Source organism: Vulpes vulpes, chromosome 14, assembly GCF_048418805.1.
Source record: "Vulpes vulpes isolate BD-2025 chromosome 14, VulVul3, whole genome shotgun sequence".
Lineage (NCBI taxonomy): Eukaryota > Metazoa > Chordata > Mammalia > Carnivora > Canidae > Vulpes > Vulpes vulpes.
In genome coordinates, this window is record NC_132793.1 from 80,562,074 (window position 1) to 80,577,580 (window position 15,507).

The 15,507-nt window shown below is 41.6% G+C and overlaps 1 protein-coding gene across 3 annotated transcripts in view; it reads left to right on the forward strand.

Moving 5' to 3' along the window:
• The window catches only part of OCA2 (OCA2 melanosomal transmembrane protein), a 391,444-nt gene that overhangs the window by 97,581 nt on the left and 278,356 nt on the right, over window positions 1–15,507 (forward strand). For 2 of the 3 annotated variants that reach the window (XM_025982265.2, XM_072737021.1), the window contains exons 7-9: window positions 6,555–6,715; window positions 8,399–8,481; window positions 9,707–9,860. In XM_025982265.2, coding sequence (XP_025838050.1) covers window positions 6,555–6,715; window positions 8,399–8,481; window positions 9,707–9,860 — 398 coding nt within the window. The remainder of the gene's footprint in view (window positions 1–6,554; window positions 6,716–8,398; window positions 8,482–9,706; window positions 9,861–15,507) is intronic. The other variant, XM_072737020.1, reaches the window with a different exon arrangement.

Here is a 15,507-nt window from a genome sequence, read left to right on the forward strand (position 1 = left end):
AAGAGTACATTCTCCGGTGGCTGTTCTTATAAGGTCACAATCCTCTCAGATCAGAGTCCCACCCTATGACTTCATTTAACCTCAGTTACTTCCTTAGAGGCACCATCTCCAGATACAGCCACAATGGGGGGCAGGGCTTCAACATATGATCTTGTGGTGGAGATAAGCATTCAATCCATAGCACTGTGGGCTTTAGTTGAGAGTCTGTATAAATCTAGTCAGAGGTCAGCTATGTTGCAGTGTGTGGTTGCCATGGTAGCCTGTAGCATCCCAGACACTTGGGATTGCTTGGCTTCTTTCCTGCTGTCTGCCAGGCTGTGCACTCTTCCTACTTCCCACAAGGGGAAGCTGCTGTGCCCTTAGAGTACCAGATTTGATGCACTTCCCCAGGAAATTAAGGCTGTTTCATGAGTCTCCTAATTTCTCCATCTTCTTTGTGGGTACGTGCTAGGGTTGTGGAGCAAAAGCTCATATAAGAAAATGTAAACACCCCAATCATGTGGCTGCCAGAGCCTTGCTACTGTCACAGTAACCCATTCTTGACCTTGAACAGGTAAAAAATTTTCTAATTTATTTTTTAAGATTTTATTTATTTACTCATTAGAGGCTCAGAGAGAGAGAGAGAGAGAGAGAGAGAGAGAGAGATACACAGGCAGAGGGAGAAAGAGGCTCCTTGCAGGAAGCCCAATGCAGGACTCGATTCTAGGACTCTGGGATCCTGCCCTGAGCAAAAGGCAGATGCTCAACTGCTGAGCCACCCAGGTGTCCCCAAAATTTTCTGATTTAATTTTGCCTGCTTCTGTGTATGGTAGGAACACCTGTCTTAGAGAAGCAAACATTTGGCCCTGTTTCTCCCCACAGTCACCTGTCTCACTCTAGATTTCAAATTAAATGTTTCTGATGCAACCTCATTCTTGACAGAATGTCATTAACTTAACATCTGTCTAGCCTAGAGTAGGAGTGGTGTGATCCCCTAGAAGATGGATCCTGCCTTCCTTTCATGTGACCTCACTGCAAATGATCAAAAGCTGCTGCCTAGGCTGACCCCAGGGCTTGGAGGGATCTTATCCAGAAACAGTCTTCATTGAGAACCAGATAGGGAGGGCAAAATATTTGCGGGTTGCTGAGTGATTACTGTACTGTGGCAACTCCTGTATAAACCTTATCAGTCAGCAGAAATCCTAAGTAAACATAACAAGTAAGAATAATAACGGGGTAAAATCAGATGATAACAAATAAGAGTCTTATTTATCCCACTTAGAACTGTGCTATGTCACTTTTACTCCACAACACTGTAGATGGTCTTCCTTCTAGAGCAGTCCAACTCTTTCCTGGGACTTGAATGAGCCCAAGCCCATCCTAATGGCTGTCAGGCAAATGGTTTTACTTAGCAGCAAGAGTAACTGGGGAGTTCTTGCTCTTGTTTCCTGAGCAATGTGCATATTTGGATGAAGAGAGAGAGAGAAGTACAAGAGACGGAGAGAGCTGTGTGAAATGATAGGGATGCTACAGAGTGGTTCTTGTATGTCTGTGGATCTGTTAAAGAAAAAGAAGTGTTCAGTGACACTTGTTAAAGATGGCAAGTCACATTTTATTCAGGACCTTAGTGATACTTGTAGAGACTACTGCAGTGAGGTCTTGCAATGGGGAGAGATTGAGCTTGAAAAGTGGTACTTTAAAGCCAAGGAGCAGGGTAGGAGGCAGAGGACGAAAAACTATGAAGAGGAAATGTCATGGATGATAAGAAATTCTGGCCAAACTGACCTCACAGGATTCTTGTGGAAGGCAGGCCAGAGTGAACAACATCCCGAGGGAATGGAGGAGCATGAGGAACCTGATCAAATATTGAATGTGATTAGATATGAAAAATGGAGATTCTGACTAAATCAACCTAACAGGATTCTTATAAAACTGACCTTGTAGAGAGGAGTACCGAAGCCCCAAAAGTCAGAGCTTAGTCTTAGAGAAGAAAGTTCAAAGGAGCTTCACTAAAGTTTGGCCAAAGAGAGACTCTGTCAATGATTAACCTTTATAAAGGCTGATTTAAGCTTCCCAGGGGGGGTCTTTAGAAGATGTACATTGTTCTCAATAGATTTTCCAAACAGACTACATTTCTGAAAGCTCACAGACCCTCTCCCAGGACCCTAGGCTGAGAACTTGCTGTGAGTGTTTGTGAAAGGAGAGATCAGAGGTCAGAGGTCCCCGTCAGATGCCCACGGAGAGCCAACTGCTGCTGGTATCTGCAAAAGGTAGGGGCAGAGTCAGGGGAGGCTAGTCTGTGTACCAGAGTTTGGACCTTTGAAGGTGATTCTCAGCAAAGGGGTGTTATTGTGCAGGTCTGAGGCAGAAAGTGATTCAGGCCTGGTTTTAAAAAGCAAGTAGTGGTCTTCTCTTTGTTGACCTCATGAGTGAAGAGCCCCACTGTTTTTCCTTCTTAACTTCTGGCCAGACCCCAGGGGTGTGTTTTGGTGGCAAGTGCTTTTGGAGAAATCCTTTCTATCCTTTAGCTGGAGAATAACAAAGCTGCCTTTTCCCCCATGATGTTTTATTTGTAACAGACAGTAGGGCTTTGTCACCTCAGTAATTTCAGGGCTTATTTTAGCAACTTTATGAAACAGGAAGTGGCTGTGATTGCAGGCACCTGATGTTCTTTTTCCCTGAATTGTTCTCTGTACTTATTATGGGGGACACCTGTCCAAGGCTCCTAGGTCATTAGACAGATGAATAATGGTCAGCAAGCCAGATTATATATAAGCAAGTTAATTAGGCTTGCTCACTGGCCTTCCTCCCTTCCCACCCTCCCCCCTTCTTCTTCCCTTCCTTCCCTTCTTTTCCCTTTGTTTCTTGACATATGGTCCATTTTCCATCACACCCTTCATAGTAGCCCTGGGCTTTCAAAGTACACAAAGAAAACACTATACATGTTATAGGATTTTTTCTCCTGTTCTTCTCTTACATCCTAAGCTCCTTATACTACCTCATAATTATGTTGTCCAATGATAGTCACTAGTCACATGTGGCTCTTTAAATTTAAATTCATGTTAATGAAGTAAGTAACATTAAAGTTTCACTTCCTCATTTACACCAACCACATTTCAAGTGCTTAATAGCCATATGTGATTAGTGGCTACCATATCAGACAACATGGATATAAAACATTTCTATTATCACAGAGAATTCCATCTGCCAGCATCACTCTAGAAATTAAGGGCAATTATTCGTCCATTTGGTCCCAAATGCTAGAGAAAATACATCAGCACTAGGAGGATTATTTTTTGATGAATTTATCAATCTTAAAAGTTTTATACTTTATCAAATGACATTGCTCACATTTTTATCAAGAAGGTGAGTCTAAAGAAACCCCACTTTCTTACCTCCATTCAACTAAACAAAAGTTGTGTCAAAGAAAAATTGTATCACATAAACAGGTAAAGAAAGCTTTATTCAAGACTATTGCAATATGGGAAAGATTTAACTCCAAATACAGCAGGGTAAACTGGGAATCTACAGAAGGGTAAGGGCGAGGGTGAGGATGGAAAGTTACCAAGGGAACATGGTTGGGCATCAAGAGCGAAGGGATTCTGAAAAAAAAAAAAAATGAGTGAAGGTATTCTTTGTAAACTGGGCTCCTCAGGCCAAGGTTAAGGCTTAATCAAGAAGAGGACTCAGAGGACTCAAGTTTGGTTAAGGAGGGGGTCCTGACCACTGTTGAGCGAACTTGGCATTTGATTGGCTCTGTAGCAAACTGAAGGGTAAGTCCTAGAGAACTCTATAGTTTAGATAGAAATGAAGGCCCATTTTCAGGCTCTTGTGAATTTGTTCCATGTCCAGTGTCCAGTAGCAGCACATTGCCTGCTGTTTAGAAGTGTTTTGGTCATGTGTTTTTCTCCCCATCACACACAGGCTGCCAAGACAGCTGCCCGCACTGGGACAACCAGAGCAGAGTCAATGGTTATACTCATTAGAAGTACAACAGGAAGATGATTAACCAGGAACTCAGACGAGGGATGTTTAGGGGGCTCACAGAGTGAGAAGAAGGTTTATGGAAGGCATCTCAAGTTAGCTCTTGCAATATGGCTTTGATTTGGGAAGTGGTAAAGGCAGGAACTAGAGAAAGGAGGCAATTTCTCTCTGGCTTCTCCATGCCCCTGGATCTGGCAGAGACTCTGGTCTAGGTTTGGAGGATTAAGCTTCAAGGATGATGCTGCAAACAAATATTATTGATGGAACAAGTATTCGTTGGGGCATCTAATATGGTCAGAACTACATTAGTTTCTAGAGAAGTAGAGAAATGAATAAGATGCAGTTACTCTTCTTGAGGAGTGAGACCAGCTGGGGAGAAAAATTTAAAACAACTGCAGTATGGCGTGAGCCCAATCTACAGAGGAACACTGGAGGAAGCCAGAGGATCTACTGGAGTTGTGGATGACAAGGAAACATATAAGGAGAGGAAAGCTTGAGTGAGAACTCAAAAGATGGTAGAAGTTCTTCAGATTTGGGGAAGGCATTTGAGGCAAAGGCAGAGAACTATGTGTTATGAGCATGGCAGACAGTTCAACATGGCTGGAAAGCAAGGATTGAAGCTGCCTGCAGGGGTGAGGCTCAGTTAGAGGCTCCAGTTTTCAGGGATCTGGAAGTCACAGTTGACACCAGAGCATCCGAGCATCCCAGTAGGCTTTGAATCCTAAGTGCATGGTGGGCATCTAGAAAGAGAAAAGGAAGGGTGGAAGTACCTGTTGTCCTGTGTCTATATGATTTTGTGTGCATTCCATTTAGTTGGTTAATCATAGGGTGCTTTGTTACATGATTGTCTTCACAACAGGGTATGAGATACCCCCTGACCCTCAGGACAAAGGTCTTATTTTATTCATTCATTTCTTGGAACCCAATAGATGCTCCAACAACATTCGTTAAATCTAAGGGTGAAGCCACTGCTTTTCCAATGTTGGCCTCAAGGTGGTGCTGTTCTGTCTTTTGGGTTTCTGCAAGGTCTCTAGAATCCTTTCTGAATTGAAATTCTCTCTACCCTGTAGTTTGTATTCGCCCTGGGGAAAGACCAGGACAGGAGTAATTTTGGCAGAAACAGCAGTGTCTCTTTGCGCCTTTTCTTAATACATCCTGCCTAATGTGTGACTTCCGTTTTCCATTTGTCCTTGATGGAACCCAAGTAACAGCATAGGTGTGTGGAGAGGCTTTCCAACCAAGTGTTGGGGATGGTTGCTCATTCTGGGCTCTCATGATGGACAACAGGGCTGATAAAGCACTTTCTTTACCAGGATGTTTTATTTGTACAATTTAAACCAGTACACTGTGCTGGAGGAAATAGATAATGAAAAAAGCATTAACCATTCATTGGCCCTTGACAGTCAAAGCTAATCTTGTGTACATTTTGGCAACAGTGAAGTTCTGCCTTTTCCCTTAGTCTGTTTTATAAACAACCTGTTTCTTCTAGGGTTTTTTTTTTTTTTTTAAGATTTTATTTGTTTATTCATGAGATACACACAGAAAGAGGCAGAGACACAGGCAGAGAGTGAAGCAGGCTCCATGCAGGAAGCCTGACGTGGGACTCCATCTGAGGACTCCTGGATCACGCCCTGGGCCAAAGGCAGGTGCTAAACTGCAGAGCCACCCACGTGTCCCTCTTCTAGGGTTTTAAGGCAGATTAAGGGAATTGGCTACTGAATCCTCCTACGATCAGTGAGCTCCTGCTAAGTCTTTTGAGATCTCATATAAAGCATAAATTTTTTTGAGATTCATTTTTCCACCTACAACAATTTTCTCTTCTGGATCAAAATGACTAGGCTAGTCACTGTTAGAATCCCTGTCATGACCCCCAGAACCTTGCAGCAGAGAAAGGAGCTGGCCCAGAGCAGCAAGAAAAGGGCTGAATAACATAGGCTCCTATGTTTGTGTAACACCCAAATGCAGGATGTAGGAGCTAAGGGGGAGGCCTACAGTGGGGGGTAAGTATCAAGGGAATTATATTCTGTAGGAGAAAAGCCTCTTTACCTGATAATTTTTCCCTGATCAAGAGCCCTTAAGACATTTTGAAGAAATTTCTCTCTTCACTGCAGTGTGTGTCACTTATTTAGCTGACTTCAGAATTCTTACTTTCAACTCTCTTTGTGATTTCTCATTCTAAAAATAGAGACCTGGAACCTAAAGGATTTGGGCATGGATGTGGATCAGTGTGTCTCTTCATTTATGCAACCATCTTGTCTTCTAGCTCACTGTGGGTCTAGGAGCTTAGGCAATTTGATGCTGCCTGCAAAAAGTGGAAGCAGAGATAATGGCAGGATGGGGAGACACCACTTTGAGGTTTAAACAGATAATTTGAAACACACAGGATCAGATGTTGCAAAACCAACTGCATGTCAGGAGTGAGGTGCTAAAGAGATACGGAGTGGCCAAGGGCTGCAGTACAGTAGGAGGAAACAGCCTGGATATGTATTTCTGTGTGCATTTTCTGAGGAGGGTACTCACTGGGTGGATGGTGGGGGGACTTCAGGCCTCAGGACTTCCTTGCTTTGTGGTTCACCTTGACTTTGCCTCAGCTTCAAACCTCACCAGCCACATGGACTCCACACTGCTCCAGGTGGACCTGGCAGGGGCGCTGGTGGCTGGTGGCCCAAGTTACACCAGCAGAGAAGAACATGTTGTGGTGGAAGTGACCCAGGCTGATGTTCCAGGCTCCAGGCGGCGGCGGCCACAGCAGGTTATACTTATAAGTTATTTGAAAGGAATTGTAAAAACTCATTTACTCTCTTTATAAATCGAGTTTCCTTTTGAGTAGATTTGATGGGAAGCCATAAGGGAATGGCACTATTATTAGGCAAGCCCTATCTTTTGCTTTGTCTTTGAAATTTTCTTTTCTCCTTTTGTCTAAGACAACTTTTACATTGTAGTAAAATCAAGCTTGTAAGTTTTTAAATTCAGATTATTTTACTGGACAATTCAGGGAAATATTATATATTTGAAAGTGGTTCTCTGTTGTTAAAGCACAATTAAACCTGGGCTTTCCTATGGTACAGAAGATATTTCAATAGCACAGTTCCTTTGGGCTTGGGGACACTTGGCTCAGACTTGCATAGTTTCCCAAAGCTTCTGCTTCCAAAGTGGTAGACTCTTGTGCTTAGCATCTTCTAGACAAAAACCTTTTTCTCCCATCCTTCCAAGGCAAGGAGAGGCAGCAGTGGTGTTGTCACCATGGCCCAGAGTCTAGACAAGGTCTGACAGTCCTCTGTGCGTCCTGACCTGTCCCCCAAGTCCTGGGCTTGATGACTCCCCAGGATTATCATAGTGACTTGTGTATGAAGTTCAAGGGTTTTCCCTCTTATAATCAATAAAAGGAACCCTTACTGGTGCACAATGCTGTGTCATCCAAAATGACACATTTTCCTGCCTTGCAGAGCAGGGTCCACAGAGCAAAGGCCTCAATATGAATGAGGCTGCGGTTTCATGGGTGATAGTCTGTGCTGCACCAGTGTTCTAACCAGTTACCTTGGCTGTGGTCTTAGGATGTAAACTTGGCCTCCTTGTGTGCAGTGCACAGTTGGCTGGCAAGGATTTCTTGGTAAAGGCGAGGTGGGCACACATCTGTCTGCTCTGTCTGTGGGTCTGGTGTGGAGGAAGATGTGACCTTTTGCAGCCTGCAGACATAGGTGCTGCCCAAGAGGAGGTATTGAGCTATTCTGCTCTAATGAGCACATTCATGCCTTGATCAATTTCAGAGTTCCTATTTTCATTTGCTTTATGATTAGTGGGCAGCAAAGCTCCAGTCCTCCATTAAAGTTTCCTTGGTCCCTTGGCTACTTAAGCCAGGCCTTCGCTTTCTGCTCACATCTGGCCCCCCTCCACTGATTTCTCCATTATCCTGCTTAGAACAGGAATATGTGGGGTAGATTTGCCTGCAGCAAAGGAAGCTTCATCCTTGGGTCCTACCTCCCATGGGGTCCTGTGACATGGGTATGGGTATGGAGAGCTTTCTTCTTCCAGCTTGCAGGCAGGAAGCAGTTCTAAGCAAGTACTTCTTGTGAGTTGCCTCAGAAGGCTCAGAAGATCCCAAGTCTCTCATAAAGTGCAGTGATTTTTTTCTCCTTATAAATCATATTTACTTCTATACCTTTGTGCCTTTTACACTAATTCTGTTTTTGTACTCTGTATTATTTTTTTTTTCCTTGAAGCCATCTACATTGTGGAAATTGCCAGTCCCACACAGCTTGTATATGCTCTAGTGTCAGGGATGTGGGAGCTGTATAAAAAGTCCTTGCTGTTCCTCTTTTTCTTCTTTTCTTCTTCTAAACTAAGAATAGTGCTGAATAGTGCTGAATAGTGCTGAATCCTGGGTGATGGTTCAGATTCAAAGCCTTACTGTGATACTACATTTCAATTTTTACAGGTCACTCAGAATTGGACAGTATTTTTAAATCCAAGAAGAAGTGAGCGCTTGGTGGTGAGCAGGACCTTTGAGATGCTGAGCAGGTGGGTCTGAAGTGATCAAAGATCTTGGGGGAGGTATTTTGGAACATTCTCACTTACAAAGTTTGGCTCGTGGGACTCCAATTTCTGGCACAAATAGGGAGATCAGCTTTGCGGTCTGGATGGGATGCTCCAACTGTACAGTCTATGAACATGAAGAATGTAGTAGGGCATCATTAACCACAAGTGTCAGGAAATGAGGATTGATTATAGGGTCCATTCTGAGGCAAATGGTATTTTATAGTTGATGTTTTAATTTCATTAATATTATGAAGCTCTACAATGGGGAATTCTAGGAAATTTTAGGATTCTTTCTCTTTTTCTTCAATGCCACTCCATATTGAGTTTGCTAAGCCTGCTATAACAAATACCACAGACTGCATGACTTAAACAGTAAAAGTTTATTTCCTCAAGGGTTCTGGAAGGTTTGTCTCTTCAGAGTACTCTCTCCTTGGCTTCTTGTCCCTATGTTTTCACGTGGACTTTTCTGTGTGTGTGTGTGTGTGTGTGTGTGTGTGTGTGTGTGTGTGTCTGTCCCAGTCCCTTCTTATAAGGACACCAGTCACACTAGTGACCTAATTTTAGCTTAATCATCTCTGTAAAGACTCTATCTCCAAATATAGTCACATTATGAAGTATTGAGGGTTAGGGTGTCAACGTCTATGTTTTGTAGGGACACAGTTCAGCTCAGAATAGTTACTGACTAAATTTTTAGAAAAGTGCTTTAGTTTCACCATGCCACATACTGTTGATTACTTGGATGTTTCTTGTTCCAGGTACTTTTCCCAAATATCTATGACAACCTGTCTACATGTTCTCAGGTTGAATATGGCCTTTTTTGAATCTCCATCATGTGAGAATGGTTGTATTTGCTATTTTTAGCAGGCAAAGCAGTCAGTGTGTGATGAGGAGAGAGAAAATTAAATGGCTAGAACCAGTATGAAAGTCCTTGCTCCCTGTTAATTGTTGGAGTGGCACCTGCCAGATGAGGGCTGAGGGGCCCACATCAGATGGACCTGCCCACAGGGAGGCTGTGTCTGCATCTCAACTGCTCATATGCACTTAGAACTCCTCGTCTGCCAGGTTAGACTTTGGGTTAGATCACTTTGGGGTCAGTTTGAACTCTGGATGACTTGTGTTGGAAAGGACACCAAGGAAGCAAGCATTAATTGTTGACATAGAGATTGGTTTCCCTTACCAGTGGTGATATCTTTGCTTCATTCTGCAGAGATACTGTTTCTATCAGCATTCGAGCCTCCCTCCAGCAGACACAGACAGTTCCTCTTTTGATGGCTCATCATTACCTCCGTGCAAACATAGAAACACAAGTGACTATTGCTGTGGTCATCCTTGCTGGGGTCTACATGCTGATTATATTTGAGGTAACTTTCATGCCAGCTCTCTAAGACTTATCTGGGCTCACAGGTAAGTATCTTTCAACATGTGGGTGCTCCAGATGGGCTCAGTTCTGCTTTTAATCAAACTGTGATGGCATCTTTCCTAAAAAGGAAGATTTCCATCATTCTAGGTAGAATATTGATCTTACTGGAATATTAGCTGAATCTTGGCAACTGACACATGCAAGATGAGTTTTAGTGGGCCCCTGCAAAAGTTTACCTGAGAAAACTGTATATGTACATGATTTTCTCACCCTCACTCTACCGTTCACTTGAAGTGTGATGCTGAGGGGGTAAGTGTTGAACCTCTCTGAGATGCACATTAAAATGCCCCCTATTTGCTTCATAGGATTGTGTGTATTATAGGGAATGAAGATACCTTGGGCTATACGGGGGGAGGAATTATTATTTGTGATGTGTATCAACTCAGCTAATGAACCTTTTCATAAGTGATCTCATATCTTATAAATTTCATGTTTCTGGGAAACTAAGTGCGGCTCTACCTTTAATAGCATGCAACAAAGTACAGACACTGCCTGGGTGGGCTGGTCCATTGTTAATTTAATCATTAAACCAGGTGTACAGCAACACGTTCATGGGAATCTTGGCTCCAGTAAGTTGAGCTTAGCAGGTCCGTAGAGGATGTGATTCTGAAGATGTACTTCTTCATGAGTGTAGGATAAGTATGGGAAATGCCTTGGAGTTGTCAAGGAAATGGCCTGCAAAAGTGGCCAGGAAATTCCAGAAGATTTTCTTTCCATGGTTGTCTAGTCTACCTGATGAGAAATGTTTGCTCCAGTAAGTTGAGCCTAAAATTCCAAGATCCAATCATTGATTTAGTTGTTAGATCTCTTATGTCTTTTTAATTTCAGCATAACTCTATTCTTTACATTATTTTCCTTTTTACCTCTCAATGAATATTGTGTTTCTGGATTTCTTTGAACACCTATACACTGTGATCTTCTAGAAAGACTCAGAGATTCAGAGGCAGCTGTGCCCTGTCTGGGCTGTGGTTTATTACCATGACCAGCAGTGGGAAAAACCTTATCAGAGAATCTGGGAGAGCCCAGGAGCAGGGTTCCTTTCGCTTAAGAGGCCACATAGAACATGCATCACATGCCCTCCTTAATGCCCATCACCCAGTTATCCCATGCCCCACCTATCTCCCCTCTAGCAACCCTCAGTTTGTTCCCTATAGTTAAGAGTCTCTTGTGGTTTATCTCCCTTTCTGATTTCATCTAACTTTATTTTTCCACTCCTTCCACTATGTTCATCTGTTTTGTTTCTTAAATTCCACATCTGATACTTGTCTTTCTCTGACTGACTTGTTTTGCTTAGCATAATTCCTTCTAGTTCCATCCACATCATTGCAAAAGGCAAGATTTAATTCTTTTTGATGGCTGAGTAATATTCCACTGTATGTATGTGTGTGTGTGTATGTACACACACACATACATACACACACATGACTTCTTCTTTCTCCATTTATCTGTTGATGGAAATCTGGACTCTTTCTGTATTTTGGCCATTGTGAACATTGCTACTGCAAACATTGTGGTGCAGGTGCCCCTTTGAATCATTATGTTTGTATCCTTTGGATAAACTTGTAGTACTACAATTGCTGGGTCATAGGGTAGCTCTATTTTTAACTTTTTGAGGAACCTCCACACTGTTTTCCAGAGTGGCTGCACCAGTTTGCATTCCCACCAATAGTGTAAAGGAGTTCCCCTTTCTCTGCTTCCTTGCCAACATCTGTTGTTTTTGGAGTTGTTAATTTTAGCCATTCTGACTTATGTGAGGTAGTATCTCATGGTGGTTTTGATTTGGATTACCCTGATGCTGAGTGACGTTGAGCATTTTTTCATGTGTTTGTTGGCCATTTTTTAAAAAAGATTTTATTTATTTGAGAGAGCAAGAGAGCAAGAGTTCTTTGAGAAAGAGTGAGCAGAAACAGGGAGGCGCAGGAAGAAGTAGACTCCCTATTGAACAGGAAGCCCAACACAGGGCTCAATCCCAGGACACTGGGATCATGATGTGAGCCAAAGGCAGATGCTTAATTGACTGATCCACTCAGGCATCCTTCTGTTGGTCATTTATATGTCTTCTTGGAGAAATGTCTGTTCGTGTCTTCTGCCTATTTCTTGATGGATTATTTGTTTGTTTGTTTTTGGTGTTGAGTTTGAAAAGTTCTTTACAGATTTTGAATACTAGCCCTTCATCTAATTAGTCATTTGCAAATATCTTCTCCCATTCCATAGATTGCCTTTTCAGATTTCCCAACTGTTTCCTTTGCTGTGCAGAGCTTTTTATCTTGATGAAGTCCCAATAGTTCATTTTTGCTTTGTTTCTCTTGCTTTTGGAGACCAGTCTAGCAAGAAATTGCTGTAGCTGAGATCGAAGAGGGTTGCTTGCCTGTGTTCTCCTCTAGGATTTTGATGGATTCCTGTCTCACATTTAGGTCTTTCATCCATTTTGAGTTTATCTTTGTGTCTGATGTAAGAGAATGGTCCGGTTCCATTCTTCTGCCTGTAGCTGTCCAATTTTTCCAACACTATTTGTTGAAGGCACTGTCTTTTTTCCATTGGATATTCTTTCCTGCTTTGTTAAAGATGAGTTGACCATAGAGTTGAGGGTCCATTTCTCGGTTCTCTATTCTGTTCCATAATCTCTGTTTTTGTGCTAGTACCATACTATCTTGATGATTACATCTTGGTAATGCAGCTTGAAGTCTGGCATTGTGATGCCCCCAGGTTTGGTTTTCTTTTTCAACATTCCTTTGGCTATTTGGGTTTTTATTGTAGTTCCATAGAAATTTTAGGATTGTTTGTTCAACTCTGTGAAAAATGTCCATGCTATTTTGATAGGGTTTGCATTTAATGTGTAGATTGCTCTGGGTAGCATAGACACATTTCACACATTTCATTTATTGTGAAAATTCACAATATTTGTTCTTCCAATTCATGAGCCTAGAATGTTTTGCCACTTTTTTGTGTCCTCTTCAATTTCTTTAATAAGCGTTCTATAGTTTTCAGAGTACAGATCCCTTACCTCTTTGGTTCCCAAGTATCTTGTGGTTTCTGGTACAATTGTAAATGAGATTTATTCCTTGATTTCTGCTTTGTTGCAAATGACTTCTGTGCATTGATTTTGTATCCTGCAACTTTGCTGAAATTTTGTATCAGTTCTAGCAATTTTGGGGTGGATTAATTCAAGTTTTCTATATAGAGTATGATGTCTTCTGTAGAGAGTGAGAGTTTGACTTCTTTGATAATTGGTTGCCTTTTATTTCTTTTTGTTGTCTGATTGCTGAGGTTAGGACTTCCAGTACTATGTTGAACAATAGTGGTGAGAGTGGACATTTCTTTTTTTTTTTTTTTTTAAGATTTTATTTATTTTTATTTATTCATGAGAGACACACACACACAGAGAGAGAGAGAGAGAGAGGCAGAGACACAGGCAGAGGGAGAAGCAGTCTCCATGCAGGGAGCCCGACATGGGACTGGATCCCGGGACTCCAGGATCACACCCTGGGCTGAAGGCTGCGCTAAACTATTGAGCCACCCGGGCTGCCCGAGAGTGGACATTTCTGTCATGTTCCTGACCTTAGGGGGAAGAACTCTCAGTTTTTCCCCATTGAGGATGATATTTGCTGTGTGTCTTTTATACATGATTTTATGATATTGAGGTATGTTCCCTCTTTCCTTAGCCCAGAGAGAGTTTTTTTTTAATCAAGAAAGGATACTATATTTTGTCAAATGCCTTTTCTGCATCTGTTAAGAAGATCATATGGTTTTTGTCCTTTCTTTTATTATTATGGTGTATCAGACTGATTGATTTGTGGATGTTGAATCACTCTTGCAGCCCAGGAAGAAATCCCATTGGTCATGGTGAATAATGCTTTTAATGTACTGTTTTTTTTTAAGATTTATTTTTTATTTATTTATGATAGACATAGAGAGAGAGAGAGAGAGAGAGAGAGAGAGAGAGGCAGAGACACAGGAGGAGGGAAAAGCAGGCTCCATGCCGGAAGCCCGACGTGGGACTCGATCCCGGGACTCCAGGATCACGCCCTGGGCCAAAGGCAGGTGCCAAACTGCTGAGCCACCCAGGGATCCCTCTTTTAATGTACTGTTGGATCCAATTAGCTAGTATCTTGGTGAGAATTTTTGCGTCCATGTTCATTAAGGATATTGGTCTGTATTTCTCCTTTTTGGTGGAGTGTTTGTCTGGTTTTAGGATCAAGGTAATGCTGGCTTCATAGAATGAGTTTGCAGGTTTTCCTTCCGTTTCTATTTTTCTGAAGTTTCAGAAAAATAGGTATTAATTCTTCTTTAAATGTTGGCTAGAATTCCCCTGGGAGGTCATCTGGTCCTGGACTCTTGTTTGTTGGGAAATTGTTGGTTTTTGCTTCAATTTCTTTGTGGGTTATGGGTCTGTTCAGACTTTCTATTTCTTCCTGTTTCAGTTTTGGTAGCTTACATGTTCCACGAATGTATCCATTTCTTCCAGATTGCCTAATTTGTTGGCATATAAGTGCTCAGCATATTCTATTATAATTGTTTAAAGTTCTGCAGTGTTGGTTGTGATCTCTCTTCTTTCATTCATGATTTTATTTATTTGGTCTTTTCTTTTTTCTTTTTCATAAGTCTCGCTAGGGGTTTATCAATCTTATTAATTCTTTCAAAGGAACCAGCTTCTAGTTTCATTGATCTGTTCTACTATTCTGATTTCTATATCATTGATTTCTAATCTTTATTATTTTTCTTCTCCTGCTGGGTTTAGGCCTTATTTGCTGTTCTTTTTCCAGCTCCTTTAGGTGTAATGTTAGGTTGTGTGTTTGAGTCATTCCTTGTTTCTTGATAAAGACCTGTATTACTCTGTATTTCCCTCTTAGGACCTCCTTTGCTGCATCCCAAAGGTTCTGAACTATCGTGTTTTCATTTTCATTTGCTTCTATGTATTTTAAAAATTCTTCTTTGATTTTCTGGTTGACCCATTCATCCTTTAGTAGGATATTCTTTAATCTCCATGTATTAATGGTCCTTCTGAGTTTTTTCTTGTGATTGACTTTAAATTTTAAAGCATTGTAGTCTGAAAATATGCATAGTATGATCTCAGTATTTTTGTACCAGTTGAGACCTGATTTGTGACTCAGTATGTGATCTATTCTGGAGACTGTTCTATGTGCACTCAAGAAAAATGCATATTCTGCTGCTTTAGCATGAAATGCTCTGAATATATCTATGAAGTCCATCAGGTCCAGTGTGTGATTCAATGCCTCGTTTCCTTGTTGATCTGCTTAGATGATCTGTCCCTAGCTATGAGTGGGGTATTAAAGTCCCCTACTATTATTGTATTATTATCAATGAGTTTCTTTAATTTTGTTATTAATTGGTATATATATATTTGACTGCTCCCAAGTTGGGGGCATAAATATTTACAATTGTTAGATTTTCTTGTTTGGTAGACCCTTTATTATGTAGGGTCCCTCTTCAGCTCTTATTATAGTCTTTGATTTAAAATCTAGTTTGTCTGATATAAGAATGGCTACTCCAGCTTTCTTTTGATGTCCATTGACATGATAAATGGTTCTCCACCCCGTCACTTTCAATCTGTGGGTGTTTTTGTGCCT